General features: G+C 34.3%; 2 protein-coding genes across 4 annotated transcripts; both read left to right on the forward strand.

Annotated features, from left to right (window-relative positions):
• Positions 1–1,965: 1,965 nt before the first annotated feature.
• Positions 1,966–9,428, forward strand: LOC120069007 (histidine kinase 1). 3 transcript variants are annotated; one of them, XM_039020662.1, is made up of 14 exons: positions 1,966–2,391; positions 3,375–3,574; positions 3,904–4,146; positions 4,230–5,027; positions 5,116–5,363; positions 5,584–5,743; positions 5,849–5,975; positions 6,047–6,136; positions 6,244–6,438; positions 6,564–6,633; positions 6,814–6,856; positions 7,013–7,153; positions 7,476–8,561; positions 8,788–9,428. In XM_039020662.1, the coding sequence occupies exons 2-14, from the start codon at positions 3,389–3,391 to the stop codon at positions 9,001–9,003; spliced, it is 3,603 nt and encodes a 1,200-aa protein (XP_038876590.1). In that variant the 5' UTR covers positions 1,966–2,391; positions 3,375–3,388; the 3' UTR covers positions 9,004–9,428. The 3 variants fall into 3 exon arrangements, with proteins under 3 accessions (XP_038876590.1, XP_038876591.1, XP_038876589.1); XM_039020663.1 differs by lacking the exon at positions 3,375–3,574 and having other exon boundaries at positions 1,967–2,391; XM_039020661.1 differs by lacking the exon at positions 1,966–2,391 and having other exon boundaries at positions 2,446–3,574.
• Positions 9,429–10,424: 996 nt separating this feature from the next.
• Positions 10,425–13,524, forward strand: LOC120069026 (proteasome subunit alpha type-7-like). The gene is made up of 3 exons (XM_039020684.1): positions 10,425–10,709; positions 10,888–11,302; positions 13,008–13,524. The coding sequence occupies exons 1-3, from the start codon at positions 10,537–10,539 to the stop codon at positions 13,173–13,175; spliced, it is 756 nt and encodes a 251-aa protein (XP_038876612.1). The 5' UTR covers positions 10,425–10,536; the 3' UTR covers positions 13,176–13,524.
• Positions 13,525–15,267: the final 1,743 nt, after the last annotated feature.

Raw genomic sequence — 15,267 nt, forward strand, 5'->3', positions numbered from 1 at the left:
TCGGCGATCTCGCCACTCTCACCCATATAGATCAAAGAACTGCCTTCATAGGCAGGAGTTCACATCTCACTAAGGATTCAGATCATGTTACCTATGGTTATCCTAGTGAAATGTAAGTCTCTATTATGAACGACGTTATATAATGAGACTAAACATTTCATGGCCCGGTCTTATACAAACTTCTTTTATATAGAATATCCCCGCTCATATGTGTATACATAAATGATTAGGATAAGATCATTTGTAGCACTTTACAACAATTGTAACACCTACAAAATGGGCTATACTCGTAGTGTCACCAAGATAAGGTACCTAACCTTATCCATCTACTACAGACCATTTAGGTTATCACTTAAACATGATCCACCCGTATGTCTCTACATACATGTTTAAGCCACAAGATAACCTTGGATGTTAGTTTATTGTTTGTGGTTAATACAAGTAAAATATAGAATAAAATATCATATATTTTATTAAGTAAACAATGGGCTTGTTCAAAACATTTATCCTATGAGATTTAGGACATCAGTCCCAACAATTATTGTCACGAGTTATAAATCATTTTTATTAGTATTTGTCACGTCAATTTTTAGAACTATATATATATTTTTCTTATCGATGACAAATCTTTCTATTGACAAAAATATCAATTGAAATGTTTATGGTAGAATCAATAAGTGGTGTATAGATTGTTGCAAATATCCTAATTTTATTTTCATAATATTTCCATTTGAATAAGAAGGGTATATATTAGAACTCAATTCAAGACATTTTACATAAAATCACTAATATATTCATCAAATACTTAACTTGAACAAATATTAGGTCAATAAATATAAATTACATTTTTCCTTTAAAAAACATATATAGTTTTTTTGAAAAAAATATTAATTTATACTCTAAATTTTGGGATATATCAATTTAAACTCTGAACTTTTGTAAGTGTATCAATTTACACAATCCATTATATTCATTTGGAAGACATTGTGTGAAAAATAGTAATCATTAAACTTCTAAACTTTCATAAATTAATCAATTTTAGAGTTTTATTCATAATCTATGAAAATCGTCAATGCATTTATTCTAATCGTGTATTTTGTAAAACCGACATTTGAAGAAGTTTACACACGTTTAAGAAATAATGCATTGATTTTCAAAGGGTCCAAGTTGATTGACTTATAAAAGCTTAAGAGTTTAATTGATTGAAATTATAAGTTTCATATTATATTGATCGAATGAAATTTAGACGAAAGTGTAAATTGATATAATTTAAAAATTCAAAATTTAAATGGTTATAACTCTCTTTGCACTCATTTTTACTTATGTGCAAGAAGATATATTCCACTATGATATAACAAATATAAAAAATTAGGTCATATAGGACCATTGTCATTCTCAACCTACAATGAATAATGGATACTACTAAAAAAGTTAGCTTCTTAACACTCTCCTTGGTGGTTCTATTTTATAAACATTTTTATTCTCATGGAAAATGTCTATCACTTTTATATCTCACTGTTTTTCATTATTCATTATTTAAAACAAGGAAAAAAAAATCAATTTAATCCTAACAAAAATTTAGATTTTATCAATTGAAAATTTAAACTTTAGTCAAATCAATTTAGACCCATCTAAAGATTTCATTCGGCAATATTCTTGGATAAAAATTTGATTGTAGTAATTCATTGTCAACGAGACCATGCAAGTTAATTGTTAATAGATGTAGTTCGATAATAATTAACATATTAAGAGATCTTTAGAACAATACAAAAAATCAGCAATTCTGAAAAAAAAAAAAAAAAAATCTACTACTCTTACTCTATATACCCTTTTGAAAAAAGAAATATAAACTTCCAAACACATAATCGATTGATATATTGTTTTATTTCAAATTACTACACATCATTCATAAACATCGTTGACAACGAGATGAATAAAAGGAACAGAAGGAAGAAAATTTTCCAAACTACCGTAGTACTAGAAATGGTTTTCTGTGTTACAGTGAAGTTGCTAGGTTGCAAGATAGGCCCCTCGTGCATGTGAGGAATTTCATGCAAAATTGACAATAGAGGAAAGAAAACAAACCATGTTCATCAAATCTCCCAAAATCAAACAAAACTTTTCAATTGGGAAATAAAACAACAACAAAAGATTTGCTTATTCCTTCTACCAATTCATACTTCTTTTTCTTCCTCAAAGATTTAAAGATTCTTCTTCTTCTTCTTCTTGCTCTGTATTTTCAGTGTTCTTGAGAGATTTTCACATTCAAATTTCACAAACGAATCGCCGCAGAGACAAATCTGCCGCCTTGCCGACAGAATCGAAATCATTATTGCACATTACAAAAAGGGTGGGGGGAAAAATGTCAAGAAATCTCGATCATCATCTTAGGTAAAAAGTAATTGGTTCTTCTTTAATTTTTTTTCTCTTTACTTCATAATGATTCAATGGCGATTCTTATCTTTTCCTTTAAAGTCAAAAGTTGTATGGCTGAATCAAGCAAATTTGAACCCTTCTTTTATGATTTCTTTTTGTGGGTTTAAAGAGTAAATTGATAATCAGACACGTATTTTGTTTGATATTCCAGAATCCAAGAAATCCCAATAGTTTTATAGGGTTTTAAAGAGGGAATGTCCTTTTTGGGCTGTACAGAATCATTTCAATCTATACTATTCCTTTTTCTTCTTTGTTTATTTGAAATGGAACTCTTCTGCTTTATCTTCATTTTGTGGTCATTTGTTAAAGAAATCAACGATCAAATATGAAAAAAGAAATGTAAAGCAATAGAAGATGAATACACCGATGTTCACTAACCGTGTTAGCTACGTCTACAAGTAGGGATATTACAATTGAAGAGATGTCTCTAAAATTAACGAGTTTATATAGTGCATTTCTCTAAATTCTTGGATCAAAATTAGAACAAATCATGAGATCCAATACTTAATCATTCAAAATACTAAATAACATATTTAAGACATTTTAACATCATTAAATTTTGTCTAGGTTTTGGACTCTAGAAGTTAATGGGGGTTTGTGATTTTGAAATATAGTAATTGGATAAAGGAGAAGAGATAAGTGGCAGTGGAAACTGTGGGATGAGGAATAAAACCCACCACCTCCTTTGGCACTTTGAAAAAAAGAAAGAGAGAGAGTTTTCTAGCAGATATGCCTCTTGCCTTGAAAAAGTGGGAAGTGACAAAGGGAGCAGTATATTTAAAAACCTCCACCCAATTGCACACATTCTCTTCTTGACACATACACTCAGATTTACACCAAAACCAGACCCTTTCTGCAAAAAAATGTATATCTTTTTATAGCTTCAGTATTAATGGCAGAAGAGGATACCCCATCTGAAAGTTCTTCTTCTTCTTCAGCTCTCACCTCTCCAATGTCCACGCCCTTGAGGAAGGTGTTTTGTAGAATTTCAGGCCTAGCAACTTCTCTGAGAAGAAACACAGCCCCTCATAGCAGAAGAATATTTCACAGAGATGTTGAACAACAGGAGTTTCAATATGCAAGCTCTCATTGCCTTTCTTCTTACTACAGTGTCTTTGTTGCTCGTCTTGCCATAATGGTTAGTCTTCATTTCCTGAAATGATCTGAAACTCATTCAAGTTCAAACTAATACCACCCACTTGTGGAAACGTCTGATCAGTGTTATTATACAGCAGTTCTTCTTTTCCATTTATACACGTTTCACTTTTGTGTTAGACCCATTGGAGACTCTTACCTTCATTTCTATACTTTTGATACCTTTCTTCTGATTCTTACCTCTGACCTCTAAAGTCTATCTAGATCGTAACTTTTTGCTTCTAGTTATACATATCAGTGCCTTTCAGCTTGATTGTAAGTCTTGACAGTGCAATAATACTGGCAGTGATGATTTATTACATTAAAATACAGGTGATGCTAGCTATTTTGATTGGGCTGCTGACAATACTCACATGGCATTTCACGAAGAGCTACACAGCACAGTCTCTGGACAGCTTAGCATATGGTCTTCGTCATGAACTGCTGCAGCGCCCGATCTTACGGATGTGGAGTGTGTTGAATTCCACAGCTGAAATAACCACAGCTCAGGTTAAGCTCTCGGAATATGTAATGAAGAAGTACAGCAAGCCCGTGAATCAAGCAGAGCAAGTTGAGGTTATTTTCTTATCCTTTGTCTGATTTACCTTTCATACTTTTGGCTCTGTATTCATGTTTCAAATGTCTGTTCTTTTATGTAGCTGTATGAAGCAATGAGGGACGTTACTTGGGCGATGTTTGCAAGTCGAAAAGCTCTTAATGCCATAACCATCAATTACAAGAATGGCTTTGTCCAGGCATTCCATCGAGATCATAGAAGCAACAATACATTTTATATTTACTCAGATCTTGCAAACTATTCCATCAGTGCCACTCAATCATATAATATCAATCGGCTTTCGTCTGGTGAAGGGTGGTCGGAGCCACCCATACTTGGCAATGTTTCTGCAAAATGGTTTCGGGAACCGCTTGATCCTATTAGTGGTGAGAAGATCGGGAAAGCGAGGCAAATCCCACCCGAGGACTTGATTAATATTGCTGGCATTTCACAGGTGGCAGATGGTGTTGCCTCATGGCATGTTACTGTGAGTAAGTACATGGATACACCATTGCTTTCGGCAGCTCTGCCTGTTTCCGATGCTTCAAATGAAAGCATAGTTGCAGTAGTGGGCGTTACGACCGCACTTTATAGCGTAGGTCAACTTATGAAGGAGCTTGTTGAGTTCCACAGTGGACATATTTATCTAACCTCTCAAGAGGGCTACTTGCTTGCTACTTCGGCCAATGCTCCCCTGTTAAGAAATACATCAAGGGGTCCAAAGCTTATGATGGCTGTCGATTCCCAGGACGATGTGATTCGATTAGGAGCTGAGTGGTTACAGAAAACCTACGGAAACAATTTTCCTCCTGGTCATGAGGTCCATGAGGAGAATGTCAAGCTTGGTGATAAGCAATATTACATCGACTCGTTTTTTCTTAATCTAAAGAGGCTTCCTATTGTAAGTTTCATCATCTATCCATCGACTCTCTTTTTATCAACTAGTTACAAACTTAACAGGATTCTGAACTGTGTTTTGTTTTCTGTAGGTGGGGGTTGTCATCATTCCTAGACAATACATAATGGGAAAGGTAGACGAGAGAGCTTACAAAACATTGGTTATACTGATTTCTGCATCCTTATGCATCTTAGTTATTGGATGTCTATGCATTTTGATTCTGACGAAAGGAGTATCTAAGGAAATGAAACTAAGGGCAGAACTAATAAGCCATCTTGATGCAAGAAGAAGGGCGGAGGCATCTAGTAATTACAAGAGTCAATTTCTGGCGAATATGAGGTGAGTTGATTTAAAATGATGGGCAAACGTCTTATTGACTTTTATTCATTGCATGAGGAGGCGTGTGTGTCTGCTCATGTTTATAAAAATTCAAGTACAATATTGAAGGGCTATTGAGAGAGAGATTTTGTATTGATAATTGCTCAAATTTGATCCATCGTATGTTTTATCCCAAGTTTTACTTTACTGACAAAACCTTCCCCCCCTCATGATATTGCAGTCATGAGCTGAGGACACCAATGGCTGCAGTAATTGGACTGCTTGACATTCTAATGTGTGATGACTGTCTCAATAATGAACAATTTGCGACGGTGACTCAGATTAGAAAATGCTCAACAGCCCTACTCCGACTCCTTAACAACATTCTAGATCTAAGCAAGGTAATACGAACATGCTTCATTAGTTCTACCAAATTTTCTGCCAAATTTTGCAGTTATGGTGTGTGAGACCACATCCTAATTATTATTATGCACATAATCACATAGGTTGAATCTGGAAAGCTGGTTTTGGAAGATGCAGAGTTTGATCTGGGACGAGAACTCGAAGGGCTTGTTGATATGTTTTCTGTGCAGTGCATTAATCATAATGTGGAAACTGTATTAGATCTCTCGGGTATGATTTCTCGTCACTAATTGATTCAGCTACAATTTGTGCAGTGCTAAAATAAAATACTATTCTTTTAGACGACATGCCGAAATTAGTTCGAGGAGACTCTGGTCGAGTTGTTCAAATATTCACAAACTTGATTAGCAATTCTATCAAATTCACAACTAGTAAGTGGTCTTTTTTATCACTAGTTTTTCTCATCAAACAATCGAAAAAATTATTCTGTTATTAAGAAGTATGCTTGATCAACTGTTTCAAATGACTTGCAATGCAGCTGGTCACATCATTCTTCGAGGGTGGTGTGAGACGTCAAATACTCTTAAAGAAATGGGAAAGTTCTGTATGGATCAGAAGAAATCACGGTTTCCTAATCGGACAAAGATGAAACAACAGGGAGACCACACAAAGAATGCTTTCAAGAAAGATAACAAAATGACCTTGTGGTTTGAACTTGATGACACAGGCTGCGGTATGTCAAAAGCCAATCAGAAAAAACTTGATAAGAAAAGAATTATGTATACGGTCATATAGAATGAATATGGTTTCCTTTGCTTTCTAGATGCTAAGAAAAACTGTTTTCTCTGCACCGTATAGGGATCGATCCAAGCAAATGGGAGTCTGTTTTTGAAAGCTTTGAGCAAGCAGATCCCTCGACAACCCGAACGTGAGTAATTAACAGTTGAATATAATAGTTGAATTGTAAATTTTTATTTCTAAATATACTGTCAGAGTTTTTATAGTTCAATATCTAGTATAAATATATTTACTATATCAGTAATCATAACAAAAAAGTAGAGTTTACATATCCTATGATTCAAAATTCTCAAAATGTTATATTTTTCAGGCATGGTGGCACCGGTCTTGGACTATGCATCGTACGTACCTTGGTGAGTTTAACCTATCAAAATTTTTGCTTATTGCTCATCAGCTATGTAATATACATGCTTAGAGCTCCTATCAAAAGAAAGAAAATTAAAAACCATTCATGCTTAGAGCTTTTCCATAGGCATCTATTTATCTAATTATTCTGAGACCAATAACAGGTTAACAAAATGGGTGGAGAAATCAAGGTTGTAAAGAAAAACGGCCCAGGAACTCTAATGCGACTTTATTTGGTTCTCAGCACACCTGTAGATGCCACAGATCATCACTGTCAGTTTGATTTTGCAAAACATAATGCGGTGGTGAGTGAAGAAATCTAATCTTAATTGAGTGATAAATAGATATTTTGATAGGGGGAAGTATTGTCTAATGAGTAAGAAAATGAAAATTGTTTTAAATACTTCTGAGTGGTATGTAAAAATTTTCCAAGAACAAACAGTATGGAGCTATGTTAAGAAAACAGTGCTCTTTTTAAGAACAGAAATCAAGCCAAAACAGGTTTTGGCAACGGAAAGGAAACATTGCTTTCTCTTGTTTTCCTTGAGTTTGATTTCAGGCATGGCACAATTCTCAAAACAAGAATTATGCTCTCGTTAATATTGATGTTTTTATGTACAAATGCAGGTACTGCTTGCACTCCGTGGCAGCATGAGTCGCTTTATCACGTCACAATGGCTTCGTAAAATCGGACTGTTCACTTTAGAGGCTTCAGAGTGGAATGAATTAACACTAATCCTTCAAGAACTCTTTCAAGCTAGAAGTTCCGAAAATAGAAAGGGATTTAGTCCACAAGATTCACTAGGTGAAACATTACGAGCTGAGTTAACGAGAATTAAAGATATGAAAAGCCAAATGTTTATCATTGTTGCCGATATTGGGATATTGGACTTGAGCACGGATATTTGGAAGGACCAACTTTACTTCCTTGACAAGTACTCTGGAAAAGCAAAATTTGCCTGGATGTTAAACCATGATACATCCAACGCTATAAAAATGGAGCTTCGGGGAAAAGGGCACATTATAATGAACAATAAGCCACTGTACAGATCAAAAATGATTCATATTTTGGAAGCTGTTATGAAGGACAGAAATCTTGAGTTGCAGAGGAAAAATGCTTTAAGAACTGCATCAAAAGAAGGGGATTATCATGAATGTCTTGAAATTGATTCCACTCAGTTTGAAACTGCCAGCTCTGATGATTCTGATGTATCTGAACTTGGGAATTATAACTCTCACTGTGCAACATTTCAAGTCAGAGACGGCAAAGAAGAAACAACACCGAAACCATGTCAGTCACCATTTCTGCCCATTAACAATAGTTTAGTCGAGTTAACTCATGTAAATTCGATCGAGAGTAATGTGAGGACCGGCGATCGGTGTGACACGAGACAAAACTCATCAATGCCTCAGTGTCAAAGTTCTGAATCCAATGGACAGGACTTAGGATGCAACTATCCTAAAAGCCAAGGAGAATCACATTCTAAGAACGTTCAAGGTAAGAAATCTCTTGAAGGGCTACGCATTTTGCTTGCAGAAGATACCCCGGTTCTCCAAAGAGTAACGACCATAATGCTCGAAAGGATGGGAGCCACGGTCATTGCTTTTGGAGATGGATTGCAGGCTGTTGAAGCTCTGACTACCATGCTCAGTGCTGAAGAGCAAAGAAGAGAATTCCCGACAAGATATGACTTGATTTTAATGGATTGCCAAGTAAGTACCAAACTACAGTTTCCCTCCATGAACAAAAATTGAGATATATTGTCTTTGCACTTTAGAGAGTTGCTTTGACTGATAGATGATGAACATGAACCTAAATTGATCCCAGATGAACTGCAAACCTCAATCCACGCCGTCATATGAAGCACGACGTAAAGTTTCTTATGATCTATTCCATATACTTATAAAGCTTATAAAACTTTCTTCATTTTTGAAACAGATGCCCAAGATGGATGGCTATGAAGCAACAAAAGCAATTAGGAAGCTAGAAGTGGGAACGAGCCTTCACGTTCCGATCGTAGCACTGACAGCCCACGCAATGTCGTCAGATGAAGCTAAATGCTTGGAGGTAGGAATGGATGCATACCTAACAAAGCCAATTGACTATAAGCTGATGGTATCCACCATACTTTCCCTCACTCAGAGAAGAGTCTAAAACACATTGCTTACGATTTTCAAGCTACCCTAAGTGCTAATGTTCTCAGTTTTGCAAATCAAAACGAAGTCACTTTCTAACTAAACAACAGGAGTAGAGAAGGCCTTTAAGGGTCCGAAGGTTGCATGTATTTTAGAGATCGGTTTCTTGACCAAGAGTATGACGATTTAGATAAGGAATTTGCTCAAAATGATGCAAATTCTATGTTTGATGGCAGTAGAGATGAGTTGCTGCCAGAACTAGGTAGGTTCTTTCTGTCTCTTGAACTTTATATATTTTGTAGGACAGATGAAAGGGTGGTTTAAGTTTTCCCACTTTTTGTAATTAATAGTGAGAAAACAAAGTAATATATGATGTAAAACAACATTCCATGTGCAAGTAAATTAAGAATAAGAGGGGAAATAAGCTCTCCTCTTTCATAACAATTCTATAAGATCATTTTTCTCTTTCTTTTCTTTCCTTTTTAAGAGCGAAAATTCAAATCACATGCTCCTTGATCAGTAACATATATCGTATGCTAGTTGAGTTATGCACACTTGAAAAATTGATACTTTTATTGTTCATCACATTACCTTTATTGAAAAATCGACATTACAAATTCAAGAAGAATTTAAAAGATATTTGAACAATCAACTGATTTTATTACATACAATTAAAGATCTACTAGAAATAAATTTAATTTTTTTTTAAACAAAGAAAAAAATAGACAGAACAAGGAGGCGAGAATTTTATTTTATTAACTTCAAATGCTACACTAACAAAAAAAAAAAAAAATTATTACTTCAGGAATGTTTTAAATATATTTCTCAAAATATAGAGACGTTTTAAATCTATTCCTAAGAACTCGGGACTAAAAAAATACATTTTAAAACTTTAATGACCAAGTGAACTTATTTCTAAAATTTTATGGACTATCAAGGCAATTTTCTCAAAACTATTTAATGAGGGTGGTGGCCTCTGAAAACCGTTATATGTAGATTGAAAAATATACATACCTTCTAATAACACTAGATACAAATTTGAGGTATGATAATCACGTCGTAGTGGTCTCATCCAATAACTAATTTCTCATGTCGTGCTAAAATGAGCTTAGCTCAATAATAATTGGTTTGATCTCGAATATTTGATCCCTCATCCCTACACTTAACGTCTTAACCTAAAACCAAACGTCAACCTTAGAAATAGAAGCTATATCGAGCATAGAGATTTGCGATTCGAATCTTTCACCTCATATGGTATAAAAAGGAATTAGAATTAGAATATCAACACTACCATCACTCAACTAGTTTATGCATATATCCTTGATTTAGATAGAGATAAATACATGCATGTATGGTACACACTTTGAAATTATAATTTATTTTCTTAAAAAAAAAAACGTAAAATTGAAAACAAAACAACATTAACTTGTTAGGAAAGAAAAAGGAAGTGCAAAAAGGAATTCCAAATGCAAATAAACCCAAGTGGGCATCTCAGAGCTTAACAAACTCCTCTTCATCAAGTTCCAATTTTTCTTGTTTCTTCACTAGGAAAATGGCGAGATACGATAGAGCCATTACCGTTTTCTCACCGGATGGTCATCTCTTCCAAGTAGAATACGCTCTCGAAGCCGTCCGTAAGGGCAACGCCGCCGTCGGCGTTCGTGGTTCCGACACCATCGTCCTTGGCGTTGAGAAGAAATCCACCCCCAAGCTCCAAGACTCCAGGTCTCTCTCTCAATTTCCGTTTTTCTTTAACCAATTCATCCTACTTCAACCTTGTTACAATCAGGATATTGGGTTACAGTCTGATCCTCGAATTGAGTTTGATTTAACTTGACCTAATTTTAGGGTTATTGAAATGGCGATTGTTCTGTTTGTTTCATCTCTGATTCACTCTTTGCAGATCTGTTCGGAAAATTGTGAATCTCGATGATCATATTGCACTTGCTTGTGCTGGACTCAAAGCAGATGCACGAGTTCTGATAAACAGGGCTCGTGTTGAATGTCAAAGCCATAGGCTTACAGTTGAGGATCCAGTGACTGTTGAGTACATAACGCGATACATTGCAGGGCTTCAGCAAAAGTACACACAGAGTGGTGGAGTGAGGCCGTTTGGACTTTCCACTTTGATTATTGGCTTTGATCCTTACACTGGTACTCCATCATTGTATCAGACAGATCCTTCTGGGACTTTTTCTTCTTGGAAAGCAAACGCAACCGGCAGAAATTCAAATTCGATTAGGGAATTTCTTGAGAAGAACTATAAAGAGACCTCTGGGCAAGAAACTGTGAAGCTTGCTATCCGTGCATTGCTTGAGGCAAGTTGTTATAACTTTTCTCTGTTTTTTACTTGCACTACTATGGTCATTTCTTAAAAGAAACATTTGAATTCTTAGTTAACTTTAAGAAAAGAAAAATAACGAAAACAAATTTTTAAGAGCTACTTCTGTGAGTTCCAAAACTTGGGTTCGTTTTTCAAAGTACTGGTAGAAACTTAATTACAAAATAAAGGAATTAAGGGAGAAGTAGTGTTTATAAGCTTATTTTTTTGGGAAAAAATAAAAAACAAACGGAAGACGGGCCTAATTGCTTTCATGATCTGCTCCTTATTTCCAAAAGACAAAGGTTTGTGTGTAAAGTTCACTTGGATAATTGAACCTCTTATGGTGTCTGTACTCAACTAACTGTTGGATCATGACTTATAAAAGGGTGTTTTGTATTCCTTGTTCAAATACAGTAGTTTGTTTACACGAAGCTACTTTATTTGTGTGGTCTGGTGATGGGTTCTGACTCATCTGTCGGTTATTTGAGACTTTGACAATTAGCAGGATTCGAAATCTACACAAACTAATTAGTTTGTTGTTGATGTATTAAAAAAGAAAATAAGTTGTGGTTGTATTATGACTAATGCTTGATGGTAGGCAAATAGCCAAGATGCTCTTTTGTAACCCTCTGTTGGTTGGGCTGATATTTGTTTTAGTGGCCCTCATTATTTTTGTCTGTCTTAATTATAGGTGATATTCATCAAAGGAAAAAGAAAAAGGATTTGGTTATTAAGCAGTCAAGGATTTGGCCATTTCCTTTGGTGTAACTGGTTATTCTTATTCCTTGCCCAGGGGACTAATTTGTTTGTCTTTAAGCAGTCAAAATTGCCTATGTTTATAAGAAGCTATTCCACATTTAATGGTTGCAGAGATGCAACACGGCTCCTTTGGTTGTATACCTGATCCTTTCCTCAAACGTTTCTTTGGATCTTTTTTGCACTTAAGAGGGCCTAAAACTTTGGAGGGTATTGGAAAAGTTGTTTTAGAAACTATTCTGGAAGGTTTTGGAAAAAAACCGATCACTTGTGAGAATGCACCCTGAAAGGGAAACAACTCTAAGAAAGTTGGTTATTTAAGCGCGTTTTCACAATTGTTTCTTCTAGAAAACTCCTTTCAATTGTGGTTATGCATTATTTGTGCTGTTTTATGGAAAATATGGGAGAAAGAAATGCTAGAATCTTCTGGGTTAAGAACAACTAAAGATATTATCATACTATCATTTGTAATGCTTTTTTTGGTGCAAAGATATACCGGCTATACATAGTCATAGTTTTTCTTTCCTTGTTGCTAATTGGAAACACATTTTGTATACCCTTTGATTGGGTTCCTCATGTACCTTTGTTTATCTTTGGATATTTTATTCCATCAATGAAATTGTTTCTTATCCAAAAAAAAAAAAAAAAAAAAAAAACACACATTCCAAATCCAAACAACTAGAAATGTCGAAATTGGTATAAACATTGCTTGTTCTTGATGCTTCTAAGTTAACTCCGCTGATCGTGAGTAATCGAGCTAAAGGTCATTATGAATATAGGTCATTAATTTAATGTCCTAAGTGAACCATATCTGACTTTACATTATCCTTCATTCTTCAGGGCTATTGCCATAAATATACCAAATGCGTGAGCTGAATGAATTTCTTTAATGTTCTTGTGTGGTACTTAGTGACTTACTACCATTGACTTAACTCAATTTTTAGGTTGTTGAGAGTGGAGGAAAGAACATAGAGGTTGCCGTGATGACAAAGGAACATGGTTTGAAACAATTGGATGAGGCTGAAATTGATGCAATTGTTGCCGAGATCGAAGCAGAAAAAGCAGCAGCAGAGGCTGCAAAGAAGGCCCCAGCCCCGCCAAAGGAAACATGATCATTTATCTCTTGTAGTCCCTAAAATTGTCTCGTTAAGTTTTATCTTTTGCAATGGGCTTAAACGTCGAGCCTAGAAATGTTGTCATGGAGTTGTTGTTCTTGCCTTCAGGATCTCACTCACCATTGAAGCATTGCAGTTTCAAGCCCTTGAGAATTTGACCTTCCAGCTACATCACCCAAATGAACATCAAATTGAGTTTACTAATAATAGGGATATGCTATAAATTAACTTATGGTTTTAGGAACTGAGACATAAAAGTGAGTTTTATTTTAGCTATCTTCTTTCAAGATTCCATGAAAATTCCAAAATGAATACAATCCAATTTGACAAAGGGTTGCCATGTTTAGTAATGTTTGTTCATTGTTTCTTTCCGTTAATTGATAGGAATGGCTACCATGATTCTATTTCCACTTCATCTGTAAAAATGTGCTAATTACATATCATGAATCAACTAGAGCTAATCAAGAATGTTACCAACCGTTAATTTTAAAGGTAAAGTTGTTGGATTTGAAAATTCAAAATTTTTAATGCAATCTAAATTAAACTTCATAGATCAATTGTCCAATAGTATTTCTACTATAAGTTTGCTTGTGTATATAAACTCAAAAGTAACATATTTTGACTACTGTTGTTTTAAGATATTAATAAATCTGTTCCTTATTTTTATTCATACAAGAGAAACAAAGAAACCTAAGAGGAGTGACGGTAAGCAAATAATAAGGAATCTGCTCATGGGAGATTTTCTTCCAGCCAAATCAACAAAATTACAGAAGCGCTTAACAAAAAGGAAGCCTTTAAGTCATGGAGAGAATCCACAAAAAAAATTGAATCTCTTGAATCTCATTTGAATATCAAGATAGGTCGTCAGAAGTCTCCATAGAATCAATAACCAATCTCAGTCCAAAGAGGATGAATGCCTACTTCCAAAATCTTGGAAGGGCCAAAGCTTTAGGAAGTCCATAGATTGGGGGCTTATACACTGAAATTTGATGTACTGGGAGCTTAAGATTGTTTAAAAAAAATGTGTCGACATTGGTCGACTCATACACTGAATTTGTTAGCGAGTAAGAGATTTGTAATTCAATTCTACCCACTTCCAATTGTACTAAACAAAATACGAAGAGGATTAAGGTTTAAATAAAATAAAATAGAATAATTAATGAAATATTACCAATATCAATCAAATATCACTAATGTACATATAAATATTAATAATTAAATTATTCTCAATAAACTATTAAAATTTATAAATTTTGATTTATTTTAAAAATATCTTAAATGCGAAATTGGATTAGAATTTTTTATATGAATTTTTATTCATATAATTTTTAGAAATATCCTTCTCTATAAAGACTTAATCGATATTTTTATTGACATTTTAATAAAAATTGGGTTGGTTATTATCATATTGAAAATAATTGTTATTCGGATTCCTCTTTAATGACATCAATTAGATCACATGGATATCTTCGCCCTGCAAGTTCTCCGATTAATCAAGGTAAATTTCAATTTTGTTGGCAATTTTTTTTTTATCTTAAATTCCTTCACTAAATTTAATTTTTAAAAATACAAAAATAAATAAACTGACTAGTAAATGTTATATTCACCAATCTATCTTTTTTCTCTTGTATTATTAGGATTTTTACCTTCAAAGTTGGCTTATTAAATCTCTCCTGATTTTGGACGATACAAATGTATAATTTTTCTTTGACACTGATGTCACGTCTAGCCATCCTAGAGGAGTGAATAAGGTTTATTTAAATTAATGAAATTTTTTTATTAATGTGGACCCAATTAAGTAAATTGATAAACTTTTTGCTAGCAATTAATTTAAACAAGAATTTCAAGCATATAATATCAACCCAAAATAATCAAGAGATTGACATAAACAAGTTTAAGAACAAATTATAGCAATTAATTTTATGCAATGAAATATATTGACAAATTCAAAATTAAATAGGAGAGGGATAGAGAAATTGATGCCTATAATTTTATAGTGGTTTAGCACAACCAGCTTACATCTAGTTCCCAAGCTCCTTTTGGATATGTCATTATGAACTTGACTCTTTCCACAACTTAGAGTGGATCG

This window comes from Benincasa hispida, unplaced genomic scaffold (genome assembly GCF_009727055.1).
Source record: "Benincasa hispida cultivar B227 unplaced genomic scaffold, ASM972705v1 Contig179, whole genome shotgun sequence".
Taxonomy (NCBI): Eukaryota; Viridiplantae; Streptophyta; class Magnoliopsida; order Cucurbitales; family Cucurbitaceae; genus Benincasa; species Benincasa hispida.